The following is a 27844-nucleotide window of genomic DNA, read 5'->3' as shown; positions in this document are numbered from 1 at the left end:
AAAATAGGCTACATCAAGATACGACAGGCACAGATGTAAAACACAAATGTGTTACTTTCTTTTCTTCTTCTCCTGTTTCATCTTTTTTTTTTTCGATGGTGGCATAGCTCAGAAGAGACCAGCTCATGGTAATGACAGATGAGAACACGGGCGGAGTTCAGAGCTGTGAAAACTAACTGTTGGTTCATTGAGCGCGCGACTCTGGAGTCTGCACGCGCTTTAACTGGGCGAAGCGCTTTCCTCTTTAACGCCGTTTACCTTCTGATACATGCATTGGGATCTTTTTTTTTTTTTTTTTTTTGGCTGGATAATGAAATCAACCCACAATACTTTTGACACGCAGAGTTGCTGCCACCAACAGTAGAAATAACGACAGAAGACGCTGAAGAAAAGTAGGTTGCGTATTGCGCGAGAGCTTCGAGAGGTGAGTTATTATTGAGTTATACAGTGACTTCATGAAGTAAGCATTTCGATTCGCAAACACGCAGGGTTTGTTACATTTTAACGTGTGAAAGGAAGTAATAGAAGCATAAAGAGTTCCGGTGTGGACGATTTAGAAAACAACAAACTGACAAGCCAAAATGTCGAATAATAAGTATGCCATTACAAAAGCATCAGAACAACCTAAGAGAACTCTGAACATTTTGAGATAATTGCGTCATACAAGCGTTACCAAGATGATACAAAATGAGAACTCTTAAAAATACAGTTGCCAAGTTCTTAGAAATGTCATCTTTGAAGGGTGAATTCAGATAAAAAGGCAATTCCCAATGCCAAAAGTCGCCCAGTTTAGCTTCATTCACTCTAATCAAATGTCAGGTTGTGTAACCATCTCGTACCCGTTTAATACTTGTATTTATAAAATACTAATGATTTTTAAAACTAAAGAAATAGCAATAAAACACTTTGTCTACTTATGCTCGCAATTGTTTTTCAAGCCTTTCCATGAGATGCTCATCATTGAAGAGGTGTATGCAAGTTCTCTTTGAATGGATTGCATTTTTAATGTAATTTAGAATAAATTAATAGATCCAGCCCCCCCAAAAAGAGCAGCACTTCATTGATTTAGTTGCTGTTTCATTGACCCAAGTGTTTTTTTTAGTTTTTTTTTTAGTTGGATAATTTTTAACTGCATGTTGAGTAGACTGCCACAACCTCCATTCATATTGTTCTCAGTCAGCCATTATACACTTTTTTCCCCTCAACTGCATGGCTCAACACCTTATCATAGAGTAAACAGGATGTTGCCCTTTGTAATCTTTAAGTGAATATTTGGTTTGACAGTTGAGCAAAAGGGTGATGCTTAAACTGTAACACAGTCACAAAGATGCTTGAATAATATTGACATTTAAAAAAATAATAAAAATGAATCAGTTTTTAGTAAACAAAGCAAACTTACAATTAATATTAATAAGAGAATATTTACTTTGACATTAAAGAGCAAATTGAAGTGTGAATTGACATCAGATACTTTAGATCTTCCTCTGTGCTGTTAGTCTGCACATTTTAATCCTATGAACCTTGAAGATAATGCATTGTAATTGTAAAAGTCCATTGAATGGAAAGTCTCGATGTGCGATTTGTGGTGGTCTATGTTCCATGTCTGGAGGTTTATCACACAAACACAGGAAGTCAGGTTAAATCACTGTTATTTTGGAGTGTTGCAAAATAAATTACATACACTACAAAGAAAGGTTGTGTCTATGGGTTACTTTTCTTCCTTTGAGGGAATGTTTAGGATTTAATACAAGTGAAGCTTGCAATTACCACCTCAGTTCACAAAAACAAACTAAAATGGTTTCTACTGTAATTCACTTATCAAGGAAGTCTATGGGGCAAAGCAGAAGTGACGCTCATATTTTTGGTAAAGCATTTATATTAATTATTCCATACAAAAATGTTTTGTTTGAGCAAAAAAGTTTGTCAAAACAAACCTGTGATGATGAACTATATGTTTACAAGTAAACAGTGTATAATTATGTCAAATCTCTTTCAGTTATTATTTCACATTTATATCAAACTTACTGCATTTACTTACACGGTCAAGACAGGAGTTGAAATATCTTATGTAATTTTTTCCCTCTACATAACATAACATAACATAACATAACATAACATAACATAACATAACATAATCATAGTATAATATAATAATATATACTTACCGGCCACTTTATTGGGTACAAATATGCATACAAATATCTTTCAGCCAATCGCATGGGAGCATCTCAGTGCATGTTGACATGGTCAAGACGATCTGCTGAAGTTCAAGCTGAGCATCAGAATAGGGAAGAAAGGTGATTTGAGGGGCTTTGAGTGGCATGGCTGTTAATGCCAGACTGGCTGGTCTGAGTATATCATAAACTGCAGATCTACTGGGATTTTCACACAACAACTATCTCTAGGGTTTACAGAGAATGGGCCGAACTCACAGTACATCGAACCTTGAAGCAGATGGACTACAGCAGCAGAAGAACACAATCCTGTCAGATAAGAATAGGAAACTAAGGAAACTTTCCTAGGAACGGCAGGAAACTGGGCGTTCATTTATGAGTTTCAATTTCTGCTGCAACATTCAGATGGTAGGGTCAGAATTTGGCATAAACAACATGAAAGCATGGATCCATCCTGCCTTGTATCAACGGTTCAGGCTGCTGGTGGTGTAGTGGTAAGAAGGATATTTTCTTGACTTACTTTGGGCCCCTTAGTACCGACTGAGCATTGTTTAAATGCCACAGTCTACCTGAGTATTGTTGCTGTCCATGTCCATCCCTTTATCTTCTGGTGGCTACTTCCAGCAGGATAACGCACTATGTCACAAAGCTCAGATCATGTCAAACTGGTTTCTTGACCATGACAATGAGTTCACTATACTCAATGGCTTCCACAGTCACCAGATCTCAATCCAATAGAGCACCTTTGGCATGTGGTGGACAAATCTGCAGCAACTGCGTGATGCTCATGTCAATATGGACTAAAATCTCCGAGGAATGTTTCCAGCACCTTGTTGAATCTGTGACCGTTCGCAAAGACCCGCCCCCTTTAGTTACTGTTGCTATGTCCGACAAGCGACGCCACTCTCGCGCCACACCGTGTTCTCACTCAGTGAAAAATACATCGCGGAGCAGAGAGGACACTGACAACGCGCTGACAGACAGGACAGACCAGGTTACTTTTGATATGAAACAAAGTCTCACCTTTCGAATTTGGTCATTTTTTAAAGAAATTTAAACAATAAATACCGTTTTGTGGCTCTTTAATGTGTCTGAGAGTGACAGATCGCTGTAGAGCCTCTTAAAGCTGCTCGTGAACCGATCATCTCTTACTTCTAGTTAATTTATAGCATCAAATAAACATGAAAGAATATAAGAAGGAATGTTGTTTTAATCGCGGAAAGACATCAGTAGACTACACTCCGTTTTTCAAGTTCAAATCCTCCAATGTTAATCTACTAACTCTCCTGACTGCTTTGTCGGACAAAAATGGCGGATTATGATTGGTCAGATCGCCTGTCAATCAAACTCACTGCGAAGGGTCAATTAAAGGGGTGGTATAATGCCCTTTTCACAAGATGTAAAATAAATCTCTGATGTCCCCAGAGTGTGTGTGTGAAGTTTTAGCTCAAAATACCCCACAGATATTTTTATATAGCATGTTAAAGTTGTCACTTTTTGAGGGTGAGCAAAAACGCTCCGTTTTGTGTCTGTTCCTTTAAATGCAAATGAGCTGCTGCTCCCAATACAGATGGCGGAGCTTGTGTCCTTTTTCTGTCTTGATAATCTATAAATCGTGTTCTGGGGGCACGGTTTATGCAAATTTTAGGGTTAGTGATGTCACTAACCCGGGAGGAATGTCGTGTAGTCCCTACCAGCCGTTTGTTGTAGTCCTTAAAAAACGATTTCTTTAAAAGCAAATATCTCCCTTTGCTTTGAACTTTGAGCGTTGTAACTTTGCAGATATTGTTTATGTTCAAACAGCAACATTACACACTAACTAAAGTTAGAAAAGTGAAATCATAATCAACCACCCCTTTAAGGCAGTTCTGAAGGCAAAAGGGGGTCCATCCCAGTTCTAGCATGGTGTATTTAATAAACTGGCCGGATATCTCATGCTATTAGCGATGCAGTCTGATGTTTTTCATAATCCAACAATGAAATATGCAATATTTATTTTATTTATACAGTCTGCATTATTTATTATGACTTCATTGTGAGCAATATAATCATTGTAATGGTTAATAAAATCATAACAGCATACGCCATATTTGATTACAGCCCTACACTTGTTTTCCACTCGTTAATGTGGAGCTGTGTATGATCTGGCACTGCATCTTGGAGATAAGTGATGAAGGGTTGAGTTGATGATCACTTAGGGGTTAAGTCATCTTGGATATGTGTTGCCATTTTGACCTCAAACGGCGGGCTCATGTCAGGATAAGACACTGAATGATTTATGGACATTGGTCCTGACAACAGCGATTACATTAGGAAGCAAGGTTAAGAGGAGGGTTAATCATTTGTGGAGTGTTTCTGACGTTGGACGTACTCCAGGTGTCTCATCCGGTTGTGCAATTTCTTGAATGAGATTTAGTTGAGACTGTATCTTTTTCCATGACATCACGGTCATGTGGAACATGTCATTATTCTGGGAATGGTTACCAACACCGCTGCACTAGGCCTATATAATGGTTATTTGAATACAGAGTACATTTAGAATCCGAACAATCATTACAAACTCAAAGATGCCGTTTTGGGATGGAAACTTAGGTGAGTTTTCGTCTTATCTCCCAGCTTATCAAGACATGTTTCCATTGTTTATAATTTAGTGTAAGATGTTTGTCCACAATGGATTTTCCCCCCAATTTTTTTTTTTTTTTTTTAAGCAAACATTGAAGGTATGGTGAGGTACTAACAATGGATGTGAATTGGACAAAATTTTGGAGGGTCAATATTATAATTTTTTTCTCTCTAAAATCATATTAATACAGGTATTGTTTGTCTTGTGTCTAATGTTTATGGATTAGCCCCATTTACTTCCATTGTACAGTGCCTCACTGTAACCAAGATTTTTGCTTTTTGGAAGAAAGTTTACATAAGTTGACATTTTTTAAATATACTTTTTTTTTTTTTTAAATGTGTGCCACTGGAAATGATGCGCTGTACTAACTTGGATGAACTAGTACCTCTTGTTAACATGATAAATAGTAGCGCTACAGGTGATGTATTGTAACATGATTGTGAAGTCATTTTCACTCATGCTTTGTCTATAGTGGTCACAGCCTAATTGTGGTTTGTGACATTAACACTGAAAGAGACAGTGGTACATCAGTATCTAAGCAACAAGAGCCCTCGCTGTATTCCTCATGTCCTGGTGTGAGGCTTCTGTGTGCGCGAGTGTCTGCGTGCATTGATGTGTGTGGAAATCATAGAGTGTTTTCATGTTTAGTGATTATTTGAGGAGTTGTTTGTCAGGGCACCATGAACTCAGGCGTTCCTGTCTCAGACGTGTGACAGTCATTTCTGTCAGAAAAGGGCAAACAATACTGTGTAATTCATTTATTTACAAGGTTCCAGTATCCTAATCATATATTTTCCATTTTACCGTTTTAGATTTTTATTTTTTAACCCTGTAAAGCCCGACATATGGAATAATAGTAAAAAAAAAAAAAAAAATGCATGTTTCTTTGTTGATTATTTTATTTGATACATCAGGTTTTATGGCTTAAAGTAGGAGAATTTGAAGCTCATACTTGAAGTGGGAAAAAAACACCTCATTTTTATTCTGATGAGGCACAAAATTTTGCAAAATATGCAATTTGCTGCAGTTAATAATATTCAAATGGCCAAAAAGTTCTGATAGCTTATAATGTAAATCAATGAGATCTTTTTAACATTATATCTCCCAATATAGTAAGAAAATATTTTAATGCTTAGTTTTATGATCAAAGCTCTGTAGTTTTTTAAATTTTTATTGTGGGGGGCAAAACATAAAATGCAATGCAACACAATGTTACTCTCATTTTAACTTTATTTTGTTTCTTAAAATGATGTATGGATAATCAAGTAAATCAAGTTTTTTGAATAATAATAAAAGGTATTTTACTAGCTAAAGAAGGCATGTTGTAGATTCTGCACAACTGGTTTTTCAGCAAAGTTTTAATTATTAAAGTTTTGGCAGTATTGCTTTTTAAAGAGAATTAGACATACAGTGAATTTCAAAAGTCTGAGACCACTGGTCAAAATGCTAATAATTTGAGAGAAAAACTTTGATTTGAAAAATTGTTTAACCTAGCCGGAAGATTTGCTTATTTGCATGTCCTAGACATAGTACAGTATCTTAATATTATTTAATTTAATCAATATTATTTAATTAAAGTAATATTCTAATACTTAATATTTCCTATCAGTTTTATGTAGTAGTATTTTCTTGTTCAAAAATGTTCCGTTTATTTTCAGGTTAAAATAAATGTTATGTTTTCTGAATGAATAATACTTTGCAAATGAGTATGTAAGAAGTTATAGTAAAAATTGAAATAGTGTTTTGTTGCCCGCAGGGTGTGGGAGACGAGGTAGTCTCATCTCCATGGCCCATACTCTGGCCTCGGGCCCCGACGCGGGTCCTGCCATTGGGACCCAGCACTGCATCACAAAGGTAGAGCTCTCCGTTTGCGGCTCTAACCTGCTGGACCGTGACGTGGCATCCAAGTCTGACCCTTTCTGTGTTCTTTTCCATGATGTGGATGGCAACTGGGTGGAGGTAAGGAGTGATGAAATATGTTCATTTTCCACCTTACCTTCACAGAATAGTGGAGCTATTTTGGTTAACCTTTAATAAAATCTGGTTTAGTTAGAGATAGAATGAAGAGAGAAGATTGACATGTGAATATGAAAGAAAAGAAGATGGAATTGGGAGTGTTAGAGATATGTTAGGGGACAAAAAGCCCCAAGTTGGAAGCATAGAAGCTGAAATAACTGGCATGTAGGAAGCAAAATATAATAAAAACATGAACCAAAGAGGAAAATAGGTTACAGTGAGCATACGCGTCCTGTACAGTCTCTACAGGACCATGCCCTCAGCGGTCCGGTCATCGCAGGCCAGTGCTGCCGGTCGGTAGGGCAAGCCAGTTCATGAAATCACTCTTCCACGGTACACTGTAGCCATGGAAACACCGGGGATAAACAAAGGAATGTGTTTAGAATAAAATTGCTTGGTTAAATGCATTTTGGAACATGATGGAACACATTTAGAATGCTAAATATTAAACAAAAACGCTGCACAAGCTCTCTTTCATGATCTGTACACCAGTATAGTAGTGATCGTCCATAATGCAAAATAATTTAATTCTTATTACTGTAGTATTTAATAATATATTGCATATAAGTATATTCGGTAACACTTCAGTTCTCACTATTAACTTATTGCTAATTAGCATGCATACTACTAGGATATTGGCTGTTTATTAGTCATTATAAAGCACATGTTAATACCTTATTCTGCATGACCATATTCTACATCCCTTAATCCTACCCCATACCTAAACTTAACAACTACCGTACTAACTATTAATAAGCAGTAATTAGGAGTTTATTGAGGCAAAGGTCATAGTTAATAGTGAGAATTGGACCATAATCCAACTTTAGTGTGACCATACATTTTTCTATATAAATATATACTGTTGTGCTGTCTTTAATTTATGCTGCCTTGAAGTTAATATTTTTATTACACTAATATTTTATTACTCTACTACAGTAATGAGAATATATTAAGGGTCAGAAATGGGAATTACATATTAAAAAATAAATGACAAAAAAACATTACAAATGATTACAAAAACAATTTACAAAAAACATTAGAAATTTTTTAACTTTGAAATGTTCATGAAAATAATGTTACAAAATCATTATATTATATTTGATTTGATTATGGAGTGAGATGTGACTTGAGAATATTGGTAAATTAATCGGCCAACCTGATATATTGAGCTATAATTAACTTTTAGCATTTCAGTCTCTTTTCACTTAAAGTCGGCATGAAGCGGAAGTTGAGATAGCCTTTTCTTCCCTATTGTGATGTATATCCGAGACGAGTGAAACGAAATGTAGAGTGGATGACTGGATTTCTTCCTCTGGAACTGATTGGATCGTAGGGAGCTGGGCTTTGCTAACTAAACGGAGGCAGACCTGAATTCCAGTTTTCAGTCAGTTCAGTTGTGATTTGTGAAGGATATTTAGATTCGAGGGTGTTGACGTTTTTGATTAAAGATTACAAGTGCACATGAATTTAAAAAAAATAATGATGTGCACGGATAAGTCATTTATAAAAATAAAAAACACTGCAGCACTCTGTAAAAAATAAGAATGGTCAATTTTGATTTCAGGATGACTTATTAGCGGAGAACCACATATTTGAATTACAACGCTGAAAGACACATAATGTGTTGTATAAAGTTGCTCTATAAGTTGGTGTAAATTCTGATAATCACCTGGTATTTGTATGTCATTTCAGCTGGCCCGAACGGAGACGGCCGTGAACAACCTGAATCCAGTATTTGGTGTGAAATTCCAAGTGGATTACCACTTTGAGGAGGTCCAGAAACTCAAGTTTGCCATGTTTGATGAGGACAAGTGCAGCAGCCAGCTTTACGAACACGACTTTCTGGGAGAGTTCACCTGCACATTGGGAGTGGTACGGTAACACTAACATATTTTACCGGCTTCCAGATCAATCTGCTGTATGCTGTTTCACATCATAATAATTGGATAATCTTAAGATTTTATGATCTTAGTTATGATAAATTAGCTCTCTGTATCGCTTCTACTTGTGCATTTATCGTGCCATCTGTTCTGTTTTAGATTGTGTCAAATAAGAAGCTACATCGACCACTGATTCTGGCTAATGGCAAGCCAGCAGGGAAGGGGGCCATCACAGTAAGACACCACATAGCACACCATAACAGACATATGCATTGATAGAGTTCGTACTAGAGCATCACGATATGCTCCGTTTTGTCTAGATAACAGCCCAGGAGTTATCCGACAACAGAATAATCACCCTAACCATGTGTGGGAGGAAGCTAGATAAAAAGGTGAGTTAAGAGGTTGTGATAACCATTCAAGCACTTTAAAAAGCACTCAGCGATAGAAGATGATCATATTTTTGTTTGTGGATGTTTTTCAGGACTTTTTCGGTAAATCAGACCCCTATTTAGAATTTCACAAACAAGGGGATGATGGAAAATGGATGATGGTTCACAGAACAGAGGTAAGATGCTAAATAGACTATGTTGCTGATACTCTCATTTATATACAATTTTGTTCTACAGTTTTATCAGATGTTAAGCTTGTGGTTCAGCCTGTGTTATTGAAAATAATAGCCATTTGTGTGTGTGTGACTTCAGGTCATTAAGAACACTTTGGATCCTGTATGGAAGCCTTTCACTGTGCCTCTAATCTCACTTTGTAATGGAGATGTGGACAGAAACATCAAGGTTTGTGGTTTATATATATGCTATCTAGTACAAAACGTTATTTGAAGTTTTACAAATTATGTTATTATTATAGGTGAAAAAAGCTGTTTTTCTTTGTCAGAATTCTTTAGTAAGAATGCATTAAATTGATCAAAAAAGTGACAGTAAAGACATTTATAATGCTACATAAATTATATAATATAATACTACAAAAATATTAAGCAGCACAACTGTTTTCAAAATTGATAATAAGAAACTTTTCATCAAATCAACATATTAGAATGATTTCTGAAGGATCATGTGACACTGAAGACTGGAGTAAAGACTGCTGAAAATTCAACTTTGTCATCAGAGGAAAAAATTACTTTTTAAAAATATATTAAATATAAAACAGTTTAATTAAATTGCAAAAATAATTCACAATATTACGGTTTTACTCTAATTTGAATCAAATAAATGCAGCCTTGATGAGCAAAAGAGACTATCAAAAACTTTAGAAGAGTACTGTACATGTCCAAATTTATTATATCCAATCAAATCGCAGCGTTAGAAGATAATTTGTTACACTAACATTTTTTTTTTCTGCTGTAACAAAATGTCAAAGCTGCTCTTTTTCATACAACAAAAAGGGATGATGATTGCTTGCTGTCAAGATTGTCTCATGTCTCATGTCTTATCTCACCCTGATGACCCAGAATTAATTCTACAAAAGAGTTTAATAGCCTCCCTTCCCTTTCACATGTTCATACGTGTCACAACTCGCAATAATTGTGTGATGTCACAGGTGCTGTGCTACGATTACGACAACGACGGAGGCCATGACTTCATCGGCGAGTTTCAGACCACCGCTAACAAGATGAGTGAAGCACAGAACGCATTGGAGGTGGGCTTGCCTTCAATTAACACTGTAGAGAATCTTAATTTCCAGAATGTAGGAACTAAATGCGTGAAGTAAAGCTTGGCTCACATTAATGCCTGCCACTCTTGCGCCAGAATACTATGTGAGTACTAGCTATGCCTCATTATCTGGCATAATGAAGCTGAGAATTAGTGAGTGAGAGAGGGAGAGACAGAGAGAGAAGGAGAAAAGAGGTGGGAGGGAGAAACAGAAGAGTGTATAACTGGCTCTTTTGAGATGCAAATCGCTCTTATTTTACCGCTGCCTTGTTTACCAGAACAAGTATTGTGTGTTGCCAGTCACACTTATGCAGAACATGCGTAAATGTTCTCCTGGAGAAAGAGTAAGTGTACTAATTAACATCCTTTCACTGGTTTCAGGTGCTGACATTCGTTGCGCAGCCTTAGCTTAGAGATATGATGAATTCTGTGCCATGTTGTAAAGGCATCGAGTGCCCGCCCGCAGTGATTGTTACCCCTCGGTGTTCACATTTCACTCGAATGCTCACACTAGAATTCACAGATGATGCTGATACTTGTATTATCTTTTCAGAATAGACAATGTTGCTGTATGGTGGCTTCTATACAGCAATATCTAAATTGTATGTCTCAAATTTGCTTAAGGGAGACCTTAAAATAACATTATATATACAGTATATATTTAAATATTATCTATCTATCTATCTATGCTATGCATAAGTTTAGACACCCATGCTAAAGTTGACTAAAAAGAGGAATAAAAAATCATCTTTTGGAAATTGAACTTAATGCCTTAATTAAAAATATTTGGAAAAATCCAACCTTTAAGGACACCAATCTTCTTTGTGAATGAATAATGTATCTTAAATAAATAAATGTTCTTCCTTAAAATACAGGGTGCATAAGTCTGGACACCCCAATGTTAAATTCCCATAGAGGCAGGCAGATTTTTATTTTTAAAGGCCAGTTACTTCATGGATCCAGGATACTATGCATCCTGATAAAGTTCCCCTGGCCTTTGGAATTAAAATAGCCCCACATCATCACATAGCCTTCACCATACCTAGAGATTGGCATGGAGTACTTTCCATTAGATCATCTCTCAATGCAAATCAAACCAGCTATTAGGCTAACTGAAATAATTCCAAAAGGCCAAGGGAACTTTATCAGGATGCATAGTATCCTGGATCCATGAAGTAACTGGCCTTTAAAAAAAAAAATCTGCCTGCCTCTATGGGAATTTAACATAGGGGTGTCCTGACTTATGAACCCTGTATTTTAAGGAAGAACATTTATTTATGTACGATACATTATTCATTCACAAAGAAAATTGGTGTTCTTAAAGGTTGGATTTTTCCAAAATTTTTTAATTAAGGCATTAAGTTCAATTTCCAAAAGATGATTTTTTATTCCTCTTTTTAGTAAACTTTAGCATGGGTGTCTAAACTTATGCATAGCACTGTATATACACACACACACACACACACACACACACACACACACACACACACACACACACACACACACACACACACACACACACACACACTCACACACACACTGATTTAAAGTGGACAATAACACTGCTCTCTGTTTACAGGTTGAGTTTGAATGCATTAATCCCAAAAAACAGAAGAAAAAGAGCTACAAAAACTCTGGGATCATAATTGTGAAGTCATGTAAGGTAAGTAAATAAAAAGGGAAAGCAATTTCACACATTCGCTATGCACAGGCAACAAAAAAAGAGGTATTAAATACATTCTGCTTGCACATTAAAGCACCTTCCTTGTTCTGGCTTAATTAATTACATTTATATTACAAATAAAAGGCCTTTAATTGTGGCTTTGCTGTAAGGACAGATTAGTTTAATAGTGCTAAATCCCATTTAAATAACATGTATTAATATCAGCACAAAACACCTGTCACTCCTGCACCGTCACATTTTAATCACCTCTACTGATGGATTCAAGCATTTAAAACAGAATATGACTCAGTGGTTCTCACTAAATCTCTATTTGAACTTAACCATTTTACAACCTTTAGCTTAAGGGAATGTCAAAGGGTGGTTACATGCTATATTTATGTGAATATAAAATGTATTGTTTCTTTGTTAGATTACGAGAAACTACTCGTTCCTGGACTACATTCTGGGTGGCTGTCAGCTCATGTTTACTGTGAGTATGATAACGTCACCTCTGGAATAAATTGCTTGTTGTTTTTTTATTTGTCACAGTTTTTGAGGGGAGGGGGGTTCATGCATGCAGAATGCAATAACATCATTTGTATGCAGATGATTTCGAAAATATATTCTGTCACTGACTAAAAAATCAGCTGAAAAGCACAATGGCAGAATGCAATCAAGAAGGTCGAGAAGAGTCAGATTTGTATGGTGGATCCATTTGATCACTGAATTTTGAGCAAATGATGGTTAAAGTCAAATTTGTTGAATCCGATAGACTAAAAGCCTTTTTTCTTTACGTATACACTGTCCAGTTGAGAAGGCTCTATATATGGTTCCTTTATGTGACTCAATTGCCTTCACCAGTGTGATTGGTAAGAAATGATACAGAAAGTGAGTGAAATTCACAGGTTGCTATAGTTACAGTGTGCTGCAGTGTAGAGGTTCATGTCTCTCATTTGAAACTAAAGACAGAGAGACAGGGGGATGTAAAAAAAAAAAAAGAGAGAGGGAGAGAAAGCGAGAGAAGCCATGTGAGCCTCTGAACAAAGGAAAGTGATTTCGATATTTTGTTTGCGTGATACACGGTTGTTTGTTGCCCTACAGATTATGATAAGTCCTTACCATGCAGATTTCACCAGTAGGGCAGTTTCTGTATAGATTATTATTATTTAAAAATATTTATCTAGCTTTTAAAGGATTAGTTCATCCAAACAAGAAAATATTGGCAACTTTTTATTCACTTTTATATTATACTAAACCTGTATGATTTTCTGTTTTCTGAAAAAAAAAGAAAAAAAAAAACGTTAGAAATTTTGAATACAATTTTCCATACAATAATATAAAATTCGAGCTTTTCGGTCATTTCGAGCTTCAAAAAGGAAGTCAAAGCATCATAAAAGTGGTCAATACAGTGTTCTGTAACCATAAGATAGTTTTATTAGCTCACTCAACCCTCAAGTGAGTGGTTAGTTATTGAGTTGAGAACAGATCAGTTTGATTCATGAATGAATCATTCAGGTTTTGTGAACGGAAACAACTGATTTTCCATTTTCCTCAAAAAAAGAGTCTCAAAAGAAGGATTTGTTCATGAATCAGACATCACTACTTAGATTAAGTAACTGATGGCAAAATTGAAACTTTTGGATGAACTGTCTCTTTAAGCTTTAAATATAGAAAGTATTTGTGAAGACATTCAAACGTTATCTGTCTCTAATTTTTCCAGTGCTTTTCTTCAGAGCTGCAGCTGTGATCTCAGTTTTCAGTTCTTGTGCAGCTTCAGTGCAGCTGTTTACCAAGTGCTCCTCACAGCATCTTTATAAAGGCAGTCGAGATCAGGGTTCAGCATTGGGCAAACACTCCTGAATTCAGCATTCAGAAGCAGTGTTTTCTCTTTATATTGAGGCTTTTAGGATTTTACTCACGGTAGGCCAGAAAATTGCACAATTCTTGAGAGAAGAGTTGGGGAAGGCCTGCAGGTTATTTTTGTTCATTTTGAAATAGAAATAAAAAAATTTAGTTTGTTAGTTGTGGTCACTAGGCTATAACTAATTTTAGGCTCTGCTTCTTTTTAAACAAAAAGTTCACCCAAAAATGAAAATTCTGTCATTTATGGTGTGATGGTGGAGGCAGTTAGCCTGGCTCCGCCCTCCTACGTACTTCCGCTCAATTTTAATTTTCTTTCAGTACTCCGTCTGGGTTTGCGGTATATTCGTGAGTTTTCTCAGGCCAAATTTGTATCGGTCTAATCAGCGAACAGAGGGATTGGCTGAGAACGATGACGCTGAGCTCGTGCGCTAGTTTGAGTTGTAGGGTTACATCACAACCAAATGTTAGCGTTTGGTTATGGCAGATCCAGAATGGCTCTGGGCAGATCCAATAGTTTTAAACTTCAACAGAGTACCCGCTGAAATGAATGCTTGTCAATGGAGAGTGGCCAGACTCTCTGTACAAATGAAATGTTCGAGAGTCTGGTAGGACCAGGCTAGGAGGCAGTGCCGGTCCTCCTCCCCATACGCAAGTACTCAAGTTGCGTAGGGGCCCCGAACCGCCCTTGCTCTCAAAGATGATATAATGCCTATGGCTGTAATTGATAGAATTTTAGTTTCATTTTTGATCTTGGTTTCCAACGATTATGAAAACACAAGATTATGAAAACACAAGATTATGAAAACACAATGCCGCATTCAAAGTGGTGCGCTGTTGCCTTTCCTACGTAACATCCAAATCAGCCAAATCATGTAATGTGACTGTTGTAATCAGTCTCATGCCGGACTTGCTCGATTCTAAAAAGCGTAAGCGGCTTTCTGTGTGCGCATGGACAAGAATAGGCTACTTTAGGCTTCTGGCGTGTGCTTAAACGGAAAAATACACACAAAAAATATGTCTGAATGTCAATCTTGGGAAGTTTTCACTTAAACGCATTCAATTATGTCTTAAGTGAACATAAACAGTTAGGAAAGTAATCGAATGCTTGTCAGTATATTAGATCTGTGCATTTGGTCTTAAAGTGACAGCAGATTTCAAATGAGGGAGAGTTAATGACGACAGAATTGATATACTGTGAAGGGCGTTTAGTATATTCCATATTTATCTATTGCAAGAAAGGTACTTTCACAAAGAAATGGAAAATGTGAAGTTAACAGTTGTAACAGCCACACCAGAGAAAATATAGTAGACATCACTTTGGTTTATACTCATGTGCTAAACTTCACAGCTCAGTCACCCGGAGGCCATGACAGGCAATGTGAGGATGACTACAAGAAAGGGCACCCTCATTCTGTCACCTCCTATTCCCTTTGCCCTATCATTACCACTCTCTTCCCTTTCCTTTCCTTCATTAATCTGTTTTCAGCCGCAGGGGGAGTGATCATCCAGTGGTTAGGTGTGCTCTAGCAAGTGTGAAGGTTAGACACTGGTCTCTCTGCACTGGTAAATGTTTCTTGTAAGCATGTAGTCAGAGAACATGTCTCCTGGTTCATGACTGCCATAGGACAGAGCTATCAGATCTCAGCTTGAGCAGATCTGACGGTTCAACCTCCCTCGGTGATAACAACATCGCCTTTAGCTAAGAGCTTTGATGCCCCACTAACTGAGGGAAAAGCTTATGAAATGCATCGTACTAACAGCTGCTTGTCTTTTTTTATAGACCAGCCCAATTGGCATACATTACTGTATTACATTGTGGATGTGTGTTTCTCCAGGTTGGCATCGACTTCACAGCGTCCAATGGAAACCCCAGGGAGCCGTCATCTCTACATTATATCAACCCAATGGGCAGCAACGAATATCTGTCTGCCATCTGGGCTGTAGGCCAGATCATCCAAGACTATGACACGTATGTAACAGTGCTTTTAATAAAAAACACAATTTAAAGGTCTACATATGGCCACAAAAGCAGTGTCTGGTAAAATCACACTTCTCCTTCACACTTTGTCCACAGGGACAAAATGTTTCCTGCACTTGGATTCGGGGCTCAACTCCCACCCGACTGGAAGGTAAGAAAGATTGTCTGTACATGTGCACGCATTTTTGTCAATGTAAATTTATTTTTGCATGTTTATTTTTGTGCATCTCATACTAGTTGCCCTTTTAAATAATCAAATGGAATTGAATGTGAAAGCCTGCTAATGCTTCGGAACTGTGAAATGGAAACAAGAGTGTGAAGTGCAAGACAGAGAAGAGGTAGATAAAGAAAAATTAATAATACTCACATATCCCAGTGATTATACAACTGTCATCCCATCTGCGTTGCCATGGCGCTGAAGTGAATACAAGGAAGTCTGAGGGGGGCATTTCACAAGGAATAAATTGCACCCGCCGATAGCGCCGTTTATTTGCACACGTTGCGTTTGTATTAGCACCCAATTCACTGAAAGGAAGTATGCAAATGATGCCAAAAGTGCACTTATCTTTGACACTTCTTATATATTCTCAGTAATAACATTCTTCTCCATCATTTGATCATCATTTGATGAATAACTGCTGTCATGATCAATAGAAATTGTTCACTTCTGTAATAAGCCGAATTTACATAAACAAGTTTTTATAAGAAACTATTTATATAATAGTAAAAAAAAAAAAATTAGCATCAAATCAGCATCTTAGAATGATTTCTGAAGGATTATAAAACATTAAAGACTGAAGTAGTTTGTACATTTTAAAATATATTAAAATTAAAGTTAAAATTGTAATAATATTTACCAATAATACTGTATTTTTAATCAAATAAATGTATTCTGGGTGAGCATTAGAGACTTCTTTTAAAAGATCTTAGTGACCACAAACTTTTGAATACTAGTATCATAAAAGTGGATTAGCTCTGTTTTAGTTTTTTTTTTTTTCTTCCAGCTACTCTTATCGTTGTTCTTTTTCTCTTTGTATTCCAGGTATCCCATGAATTTGCAATCAACTTTAACCCCACAAACCCCTTCTGCTCAGGTGAGGCTCACAAACGTATTTTCAAATAACTTTTTGTCCATGCCTGTAGAGACAGGATAAAGTTGATGTGTAGAGTTACAGTAGCTTAAATTATGGTGGTTTATATGCATGCAGGTGTGGAGGGGATCGTTGAAGCTTATTCCAACTCCCTGCCTCACATCCGCTTCTATGGACCCACCAACTTTTCCCCCATCATCAACCACGTGGCCCGCTTCGCTACCCAGGCCCTCCAGCAGGAAACTGCCGCAGTAAGTACCAAAAAGTTCAGGAGGAGCATGGTTTTTCTGCAGTGAAAGTAGGAAGGAAGTCTAGTTGGTTAAGCTAGACTTGTACCATTCATTGCCTGGATGGACTTAATTTTGACTGTTTTGGAAGTACATTTAGCTTGTTTGGATTGTATGATAACTTGTACATTGAATAAATTATGGATTTATCAGATAACTGTCTGAAACGCTTGCCATCTGTTGGCCATGGCAGTCTCACATGTGAAGCTAAAGCACTTTGGAAATCCCTCTGGATGAGAGCATCTGCTTAATGTTTTAAATGCAAAAGCAAATGACTGTCTCATGCATTTTGCCTGCTGTCACTGTTTAGCAGTTTAACAGTTAATGGCCACTCGTTAAATGAACAAAAAGGCTTGTCCTCAAGAGTAGTGCCGGACAACAAGTCTCCATTTAAAAGCATCATTAGACTCATTACATCCCATTACTTTTGTCAACTTGGCCCATAAGACTATGAGGAAACATTGGAGTTGATCCACACACATTTTACATAAATCTCTCCACTTAGAGAAGAACAGAACTACTCTGTGTTCCCCCTCAGACGCTGAGTGGAAACTGTGAAACTCCTCGGTTTCTTAGATATGTGCAACATTTGAGCGAGGTACAAGCGAGCAGACTAGGGCTCACTCTCTTCTGCCATAGCACAATGTGTCTGTGTTTCATCAGGCAGGGTGTTCCCACAGCTTTCCACTTGTGAAGTTTAGCTCAGTCTGTTAACTTCCTGTTAGCGTGTGCAAAATTTGCTTCAGTCTCAACTGTGGCTCTGCAAGTGCCTATTAGCTCTAGCTGATTCTAAGCTTGCAATTTTTAATTAATCACTAACCTAATCAACTGTAGATTGATTTTATTTTATTTTATATATTTTAAAATTCACATACTTTAAAAATCTCTCACTTTATCTGCACCACAGACTATTTTACTGTTAAATTGACTGTTTTGCTTCACTGTACTCAAGGAGAAGTACATATAATAATGAAAATTCTTTCATCATTTACGCCCCCTCATGTCATTGCAATATTGTATGACTTTCTTAGGTTTGGAGTACAAAAGGCAAAGTTAAGCTGAATGTACTGGCTGCTTTTCCTCTCCATACAATGAAATAAAGGGGGCAGTGAGTGTCAAGTTCAAAATATGCATCATAGAAGAAGAACAAAACCTCAGCGCTCAGATCTCACATTTTGTTACTGACTTGCCAAATTTGAGTAACAATTTTGAGCAACGACTTTTATGGTACGTTTTATGTCCTTTCAGGAGCTTGACAGCCTCTAGTCACCATGCACTTTTATTATATCGTTCAAAAGGTTGGTCAAAAAATAAATCCCCCTCATAAATTTCAAATAAGTGCTGTTCTTTTGAAGTTTATATTTATCAAGGAATCCTGGGGGGAAAAAGCCACAAAAATATTAAGCAGCCCAAATATTATTAACATTGATGAACATTGAATAAATGTTCTTCAAATGTTTTTTTGAGCTGCAAATCAGCATATTAGAATGATTTCTGAAGGATCATGTGACACTGAAGACTAAAATTAAAATTCTGCTATGCCATCACAGGAATAAATGACATTTTAAAATATATTAAAATAAATACATTAAAATAGAAAACAGTACTTTTAATTTGTAATAATAATTCCCAATATTAGTGTTTTAACAGTATTATCAATCAAATAAATAAATTGGTGAGCATAAGAGATTTCTTTCAAAAACATAAAAAAATCTTAACCATTTTTCTGCATTTGTATTCATAGAGAGGTTGTGCATATGCAGATGGAAAGAAAAAAGTTATCCAGTCTTGCCGGTGTTGTGTGTGTGGGATGGGCGTGTCTGTGTGGTTGTTTGCTGTCGTAATAGGCAACAGGACTGACCCTGGCTCAGCAGAGCCTAATTGCTCCATAAAAGACACTCACAAAATGTGCCTTTGGTTGTTAGTTCAAAGTCTGTTGAGGGGCTTTGAACAGCACAGTGCACACAATTTCTCCTGCTCTTATTATCAGCCCTGTGGAAAACAACCATTAAAATCCCTTTTCAATTAGAGCTATTTATAGAAGTAGATTCAGCGAACAAATGCTCTCTCTTTTTCCCCAGTTGTTCTTGGGTTTTAATGACTAATGAGGCTGCACCCTCAGGTCTGTTCTGTGTAAAGGCCAGTAGCAAGGCCAGCTTCAGAGGAGAAGGACAGCGGAGCGACGCTTTTCAGTTGTTGCGAGGGAACAAAGCTACACAGAATGCCAGTGCAGTCATCATACCGACGATTGGCATGGCTTATAAATGTGCTCCAGACTTGATTAGAAAATTTATAATTCTAAAAATTAAATGTTTAAATAAGTCGAAATTAGATTTTTTCTCAAATAAAAGGGTGACTCACATGAAGCCTCTGAAGTACAAGCATTTTTTCATTGTATTGCATATATACAGTACACACACACACACACACACACACACACACAATCTTTATAATAATATAATATTAATACTGTTTAAATTATTTTCAAATTGTTAAGTGTTTACATATCATGGTATACATTTATGTAATTTTTCCATTTAAGTAATTTGAACTTAAATTTCATTAAACTGACTTAAAATGAATTGAATCTTCTTTAACTTATAAAAAACAGTTCAAAATTGCTTAACTTAATTTGGTTAAAGCAATGTAAAAACATATGTTGTCATAACATTTCATCATATTAATCATATAATTTTTTACAGTGTACATACATTGTACCTCTATTTAAGGCCTTTATTTAAAAATCATTGTAATAAATTACTATACATTTCATAGAATTATATAATAGTATACATAGATAAATTATATATATATATATATATATATATATATATATATAAGCAGTGTGTGTATATATATATATACACACACAGTATATACTGTTTATGTTTTTATATATACACACTGTATATATAAAAGCATAAATAATTTAAAATGTATATATTCTTTTTTTATTGTAAAAGTAAAATTTGTATAAATTATATTATATTGTATATTTTTTGCAGCATGAGAATATAATCATAATAATCCACAAGTTAATTATTCATATTTACAGAAAAGTAGAATGTCAAAATGCTTATGAAGAGTTGGAGAAAAATATTCATTGTCTTGACTCTTTCAGCAAAACAATTATTTTTCTCATCTGAATTTGGGGCGAAATGAGACCTGGGCATGTTTTCTTGGGATTCACCCAAAACGTTTTATGTAATGAATTACAAATGCACCTCTAAAACGACTCAGCTGCTTACAGGGTTAAAATAAATTAAAATAAAACAATGACAGCCAATGAAATATGCAATTTACATCTCTCCTGGTGCTCAATAAAAACATCATGTCAATCAAAACTATGACCTGAGATGAGTGCAGGCAGTTTTATTAAGACATTACTCACAGATCATGAGCTGAACACAGTGCTGAACTCACACTTCTTAACCAAATGCTTGGCCTGGAAGGAAAACTTAATAGTTAGTTATTATTTAACCTCCTTCAGGAGAGCCTAGAGCGCTTTCTATCCCTAATTGCACCCTGTCACCTCTAAAAGATAAAAATGGGTAGAGAAGAGAGATAGAGAAGAATAGAGCCTTAATGCAGTAGGAGGAAGATAGTGCTGTGGGCTTGCAGCGTTTCTTAAAGCAGAATGGGTTTTGTGAACTCCTCAAGTGTGCCAGTCATTATTTGTTTCCACTACAACTAAATGGCCAAGGGACATATTTTAGAAATTTGAAGCTGATGAAGAAACTTCCAGAGAATGGTTTCCAGATCAAGAAATGTGGTTTCGTAAGTGCTGCATTACGGGTGTGTAAATTTTGTGCTAGAACACTTTATGAGGCAATCAATCAATTATATGTGTCTGTAAATGTTCAATTAAGCAGCGTGTGCGTCTCTGCTCTGTGTAATGAGACGCTAATGAGCCTGTCCGTTATAGCACATCAAAAGCCCAGACTTCAGAGGCCACAGCAGGGAGGAAGAGGTCGCTGTCATACACAGTCCACTGCTGGTGACGCTGGGCAGGGACCGTAAGAAGCCCAGCAGCCAGCGGATAACTGTGTTTAAGCCTGTCCAAACAGTGTCTTTGTAAAGGTTAGGGAATCCAAACGAATTAGGATTGTGTGCCAACGTGCTTCCTGCATTATCTTGGGGTTTTTAGTTGGTTATATGTTGGTTATTTGGATGATAAGTGATTAGACAGCTTGTGTGACTTCGTTATGTTCTGAGTGAGTATATTTAGGACTGTTAACACAGTGTCTACAGGAAGCGTTGCCCACAGTGTCTCAGCAATACAGTATGGCTGTTAGGGCAGGGGGCACAGCCTCGTCCCTTGTTCCCTTACGCATGAATGTACTGCTCATTTGGTCATTATACACCTAAGGGAAGAGGGCACGGTCTTGGATTTCTTCTGTTTCTGTTTCAGATGAATGTCCACTGTTTATGTTGCCTTCTTGGTAATAATATTCTGTAGGGGTGTAACAGTACATGTATTCGTCCCGTACCGTACGGTACGTATCGCACGACAAATACATTCAGTCACAGGCGATCCACACTCCAATCCAGAAGGGGGCACTGTTTGCAACGCTGTTTGCAACCAGTAAAAAAACGCATAAGAAGAAGAAGATACTATGATTGATGTTTACATCTCTCAACCAGTGTTTCAACTGCGGAAAGATACAATAAAACAGCTTGAGTATAATATCTCACGTAGCATTACATTTACCTCAGGTATTTAGTGATGACAGCAGGTTAGTTCACTAGAGAAATGAACTCTAGAGAGAAGCATTTTGTATATGCACCATATTAGCCTATTTATTCTATTTACTTAACCTGTTAGTAATGTCTTAATTATCCTATTTAAGGTATGTTTAAATAAATTTGCTCCTGCTGTAGCCTAACGAACCGTGACTTCAATACCGAGGTACGTACCGAACCGCCATGTTTGTGTACCGTTACACCCCTAATATTCAGTGATCTCTTGCATAATCCAAATAACAATTATTTTTTTATTTTTTTTGAGAGAGGATTTTTAGGAATATATAAGTGGTACTTGCCTGTTCAAAAATCGCCACCATGATGGTAGTGTGCTCTGGGTACTTGCCTTAGTAATCTCCACTATTATGCCATAGACAGCATTCAATATTTTTTAGAGCAAGCGAGGGAACACTTTAGCATGATGTTTTATTATGCAACGCTATTTGGAGGCACTTGACTCAAAGATTACAGTGTGTACTGTGGTAAATACTATATTTTTTATCTCGGCTCACCACAGTGAAAAATAAAGAACAATTTCCTGTGTGGTATGATTATTCAGGTCACATCACCAGCTAAATTTAAGGCCAATTAGCTTTTAGATCGGCCTCTAAAGCTCCAGTTCCTATGTGTAACTTTTGCTGTGGCAGATCCAACTTTCTTCTTTCAGTGAGTGTGTAGTTAGGCTGGACTCCTGGAGGAAGTATTGAAGTATTGTGCCTATGAATTATGGTTTGAGAGACGGGCAGCGCTCCATGCTAAGTGTTACTGTCAGAGAAGAGCTGCCACGGAGAGCATGAGGGAGGGAAAGTGACAGCGTAAATCCCTCCACACATCTACTCCAGCTTTTTTGTGTGGGGGGAGGGCCGTGAATTACAGCACATAAACGTATCTTATTTTTCTTCACTCTTTCTTTGTATCTCAGAGTAAACTGTCGGATTTGGGGCTAGATGAAATATCTGTCATTAGCAGCTCTTGCTAAATACTGTTGTTCATAAGTAAGGGTTAGAGGTTTTTCAAAACGTCAACTCATTGAGCTTGGGCTCTTCTAAGCGATTATACAGTATATATGATTTTCCCCAGGCGGATGATAAAAAGGGCAAAAATTAAGAATGTACTCCATGTCTAGGCAGAGAAAATCATAGAAATGGCACTTTTTTACTTTGGACTTGGGTAAGTAAACCCACAAAACACCTCCCAGAACACTTTAGTAATCCGCTAGCAACCTCCTAGAACATGTTAGCAACAGCTTAGCAACAACCCAGCAACTACCCAAAATTCCTTAGCAGCCACATAGCAACTATCCCAAACACCTAGGCAACTACCCAGAGCACCATCGTGGACTCCCTGTCTGGCCTAGAAAATCATAGAAATGTCTCTTTTGAATTGGGATTGAAGTACAGCACCCTGAACACTTCAACAATCTGCTAGCTACACCCTAGCAACAGCATAGGAAATACCCCAAACACCTTAGCAACCGCATAGCAACCCCCTAGCAATTACACCAAAAATCTTAGCAATGCCCTAGCAACCACAGCATTGTGTACTCCATATCTAGGGCCAAGAAAATCATAGAAAAGTCTCTTTTGACTTGGGTAAGTAAACCCACAAAACACCCTAGCAACACCTTAGAACACCATAGCAATGTCCTAGCAACCACCCAGAACACCATAGCAATGCCCTAGCAATCACCTAGAACACCCTAGCTACTGTACATACTAGCAACTGCATTAAACAAAAGCATTTGTTTGCCACGTGTTGGGTTTCCCTACATCTTGAAACTTTGGGAACAGTCTTTGGTAGATGAACAAATAATGTTTTTGGTCATCACATTAAAAATAACATTTAAACTGGATCATATTTAGAGCTTTGAAGTGCTGGAAAAATTGTGAAGCACTTGAAAGTCCTTGAAAAGTGCTTGAATTTCACTCTCAAAAGGTTGTACGAGCTCTGAATATGAATAATGTTTTTACATTACAATAACTATTTCTGCCACATGCCATGTTTACAGTTACAGTTAAATCCATGGTGAATGTTGGTGATTTGTGGACTGAAAAGCCAACTGTTTTCGTTCATGGCACAATGCTTCTCCTGGTTTCCACATCAGCTCTGTTTGATCTGGTATGGTTTATAACAGAGAATTCTGCACTGAATTTGAATGCTTCTCACTAGATCACGCAGTAGCGATGTTATTAATACTGCTGCAAATTCAAACGCTTTCTCACAGGATCACTCAGCACTGTGTAGTAACGGTGTCGCGTGATCGTTTGGTGTTTCTCATATGCAACAGAAATGACAGCTCTTATCAGTTGGGCAATGTGGTGGTGGCACCAGTGCGACCTCTAACAAATTTAGTCGCAACGACAGAAAAAAGTCACTAAATGCGAACATTTGGCTGCAGTCTAGAGCCCTGACTCTACCAGCCACCCAGAGCACCCTTGTGGCGCCGTGTTCTGTATTGGCAAACCCAATAATTTTCTTTGAAAATGGAAAAATCAAGTTGCATTTACAGTATCGTAGACTCTCCTTTGATTTGAAACTGTTTGATTTAACAAGATGATTCCAGGAAATGCACAAAATTTGGTTCATGTGCTATTTTAGAGTGCAGCACTGGGATGAAGAGATATGTGAGCATGTGACCTTCCACAGGCTCCTTTTATAGTTTCCCTTTCTTCTTTTGCAGCAATACTTCACACTACTGATTATTACTGACGGAGTGATCAGCGACATGGATGAAACACGTCACGCTATAGTGCAAGCCGCCAAGCTTCCCATGTCCATCATTATCATCGGGGTGGGCAATGCCGACTTCACCGCCATGGAGTTTCTGGATGGAGACAGCAGCGTGCTGCGATCCTACACAGGAGAGGAGGCGGTCCGAGACATCGTGCAGTTTGTCCCATTCAGGGACTTTCGCAACGTGAGTCCGATTCCCTCTCTCGCTTGATCTCTTGATTCTACACTGGTTCAGTTATATAAAGGTATTGTCACTGGGTGCATGATTCAATGCTTTAAAAATGGTTATCTCAATGCAAGGCCAAAAAGTCTTTATCGAGCAGCAGCATTAAACTCTCAATATTATGCAGATGAATTGACCCAGAGGCTTTAGATGACGCATATAATCAATATTTCTGTTGCCACAGACCTCTGGATAGTTTCTTGTTGTTCTGAAGTGAATCCAATACTGGATCACGTATGTAAACAGAATCTTCAGTAGGAGTACGAGTAGGCGGTCTGTGGGCCATGTGATTTCCTCAACAGCAGGAGGGAACGGGCAGCACTGCCTCATTTGGGCTCCATTCAGAGGAAATTAAAATTCATTTAGCTTAGAGAGAATATGGGAGGAAACAGTGCCAACATTCACCGCCACACAACCGAACGTGTCTGCCATTCCTTCGACAAGTGTCCACTGCCAGCTTGTACTTAAATATGCATCCTCAATGATGTCGTTGCGTGTGTTTGTTGTTCTCGCAGGCTCCGAAGGAAACTTTAGCCAAATCCGTATTGGCAGAGCTGCCGCAACAGGTCACACAGTATTTCAAACAGAGGAACCTGTCGCCTAGCAACACAATGCCGGAATAAGAGCCGGAAGCCTGAAGTTCACACTGCATGTTGCCAAAACCTGCTAACTGTTTACAAACCCTCCTTGACCAATTCAATGGATAAAGTGCATGTTTTTTCTGTACATAAGTGTTTTTAGTAAATGTTTTTATTTATTGGTTTATATATATAAATATATATATGTAGGACGAATTATCGATTGAAATGCAACGGCCATTTGTGTGTCTATCACAAAATATGTAACAGTGTTTGGCTGAATGTAACTTTATACTAATGTTTTCTGTGTTTTAAGAGAAGTGAAAGCTAAAGAGTACCTTTTATGTAGTGATTTGTGTCAAGTGATATGCGTATGGTGCCATGGTCAAGGTGGTGTTGTTGATTTTTGTACAGTTTTATCAGTTGTTTATGTTCCACTCAGGTCAATAAATTTCATTTGAGAAAATAATGACTGGCTCACACATCACATGATGCACAAACGCATTGATTCGGGAATGGATTAGAGCTGCAGGTTGTTAGTGAGTCACAACAACACCTTCAAGTAACACACTTTCTAAGTGATCAAGCACTGCTGTTCTTTTAGAACACTTTGTATAGATCAATTTGATCTAAATCTAAATGGACCACATATACTTAAAGGGTTAGTTCTCCTAAAAATTATAATACTGTAATTAATAACCTCACGTCGTTCCAAACCCGCAAGACTTTCGTTCATCTTCAGAACACAAATGAAGATTACTTTTAATGAAATCTTGAGAGATTTCTGTCCCTTCATTGACGGCCTATGCAACTACCACTTTCAAGGCCCAAAGGTAATAAATACAAAATATTAATCTCGCTCATGCGTCGAGTTTGACGCAAGAGCAGACGTTGCGTGAACGCACGTTCGAGATTAATATTTTGTAAATAAAGTGGTAAATGATGGGGTTTTTTGCGCAAACAAAGCACTCGCTTATTAAAATTTAGGCTAAACCACTGGAGTCACATGGATTACATTAATGATGTCTTTACTACCTTTCTGGTGCTTGAAAGTGGTAGTTGCGTAGCGGTCAATGGAAGGACAGAAATCTCTCAGATTTCATTAAAATGACCTTCATTTGTGTTCCGAAGTTGAACGAATGTCTTACGGGTTTAGAACGACATGAGGGTGAGTAATTAATGACAAAACCACAAAATGTCATTCCAAACCAATGTGGTTAGTTCTCACACATCAAGCAAGCACAGTTGAGAATCCGTGTTTACCATAAATTCTATGTATGTGCTTTGATCAATGTTTATATATGAATAAAAGCGTAAATTAAATCTGTTCATCATATAAAGCAACTTTTTGAAGCAAGAAAATTTTGGTTGCATGGACTTTCAATGGATAAACAACTAGGGAATATTAAAAATGTCTTCATTGGTGATCCGAAGATGAATGAAAGTCTTGGAATTAAATCGTTGAGTAACTGATAACAAAATTTAAATTTTTGGGTGAACTATCCCTTTAATAAGTAGCCAAATGCTGTAGCTATTTAGACATTGTTTTAGGTTACTGCAGCCTATTAAAAATCTTCATTAACACTAGTTAACTCTATTAATGCCGATTAACGTTAATATTAAAAAAGGTTAATTTTAATTTATTGCGAAATTAACCTTCACCCTCAAAGAGCCTCCTAAAAAGTGTCTCACAGCATTTCAAGCAGGAGTAATTCTCTAAAATTAACTACAAATGCATTCAAGTCTGGCTCAATTCTCATATGGAAATTTTTCACAATCCATTAATTTTTCCACACTGAATATTCAGTTTCCCTCAGAAACTCACATTATTACAGAACTAAAATGGGTCGTGAATGCGGTTTTATGTTGATAAGAAAAAAAGAGAGAAAAAAGCAAGAAAACGTGAGAAACACATTTATTTTCCATTCTGTCATCACTGGTTATTTCCCAGTGAACAGTCAAACACAGATTCATGTCCTTATAGGGCACAGTTCTTGAAAATTCCAGCATTCTTAGCATTGCAGCATTTTGTCTTAAAAAAAAGAAAAGAAACATCAAACAAATGTAAAATTCAACCAGGACTTTTAAACATCTTCAAACAAGCCCGTAATATTTCTGCTTTGTCCTGTGATGGTCAGAGATTTGGACTAAATGTTTCATGTCTTCTTGATCCACAGCTGTCAGTGTCCCCTTGTCCACTAGAGCTCTGCAGAAACCGCAAGGGTGGGTAGATGGGAAGGTGCGTCACCAGGTTAAGCTGCCAGGGGTTTAAACTGTATAGAACGTAATATGAGGAGGATGGGGGAAGTGTCATGTTTTGAA

The 27844-nt window shown here is 37.2% G+C and overlaps 1 protein-coding gene across 2 annotated transcripts; it reads left to right on the top strand.

The window, feature by feature from the left end:
* The first annotated feature begins 145 nt into the window (after positions 1-145).
* cpne2 (copine II) lies at positions 146-25991 on the top strand. Of its 2 annotated transcripts, none has more exons than XM_082182538.1 (16): positions 146-424; positions 6554-6756; positions 8506-8685; positions 8853-8927; positions 9014-9085; positions 9178-9261; positions 9398-9487; positions 10251-10349; positions 11943-12026; positions 12457-12516; positions 15725-15858; positions 15964-16018; positions 16910-16961; positions 17076-17209; positions 24669-24905; positions 25460-25991. In XM_082182538.1, exons 2-16 carry the CDS (start codon positions 6583-6585, stop codon positions 25565-25567), a joined length of 1638 nt encoding a protein of 545 aa, XP_082038664.1. In that variant the 5' UTR covers positions 146-424; positions 6554-6582; the 3' UTR covers positions 25568-25991. The 2 variants fall into 2 exon arrangements, with proteins under 2 accessions (XP_082038664.1, XP_082038663.1); XM_082182537.1 differs by lacking the exon at positions 146-424 and adding an exon at positions 4635-4766.
* The last annotated feature ends 1853 nt before the right edge of the window (positions 25992-27844 follow it).

Source organism: Leuciscus leuciscus, assembly GCF_965113295.1.
Source record: "Leuciscus leuciscus genome assembly, chromosome: 10".
NCBI classification, from domain to species: domain Eukaryota; kingdom Metazoa; phylum Chordata; class Actinopteri; order Cypriniformes; family Leuciscidae; genus Leuciscus; species Leuciscus leuciscus.
The sequence above is the reverse complement of the archived record's forward strand: the minus strand, read 5'-3'. Positions and strand labels throughout refer to the sequence as shown.

Excerpts from the sequence above, each read along its gene's own strand:
- cpne2 (XM_082182537.1), top strand. The coding sequence starts at position 4,742 with ATGCCGTTTTGGGATGGAAACTTAG. Across the intron at positions 12,027-12,456 it reads TAATTGTGAAGTCATGTAAG|ATTACGAGAAACTACTCGTT; the intron begins GTAAGTAAATAA and ends TTTCTTTGTTAG. Across the intron at positions 24,906-25,459 it reads CATTCAGGGACTTTCGCAAC|GCTCCGAAGGAAACTTTAGC; the intron begins GTGAGTCCGATT and ends TTGTTCTCGCAG.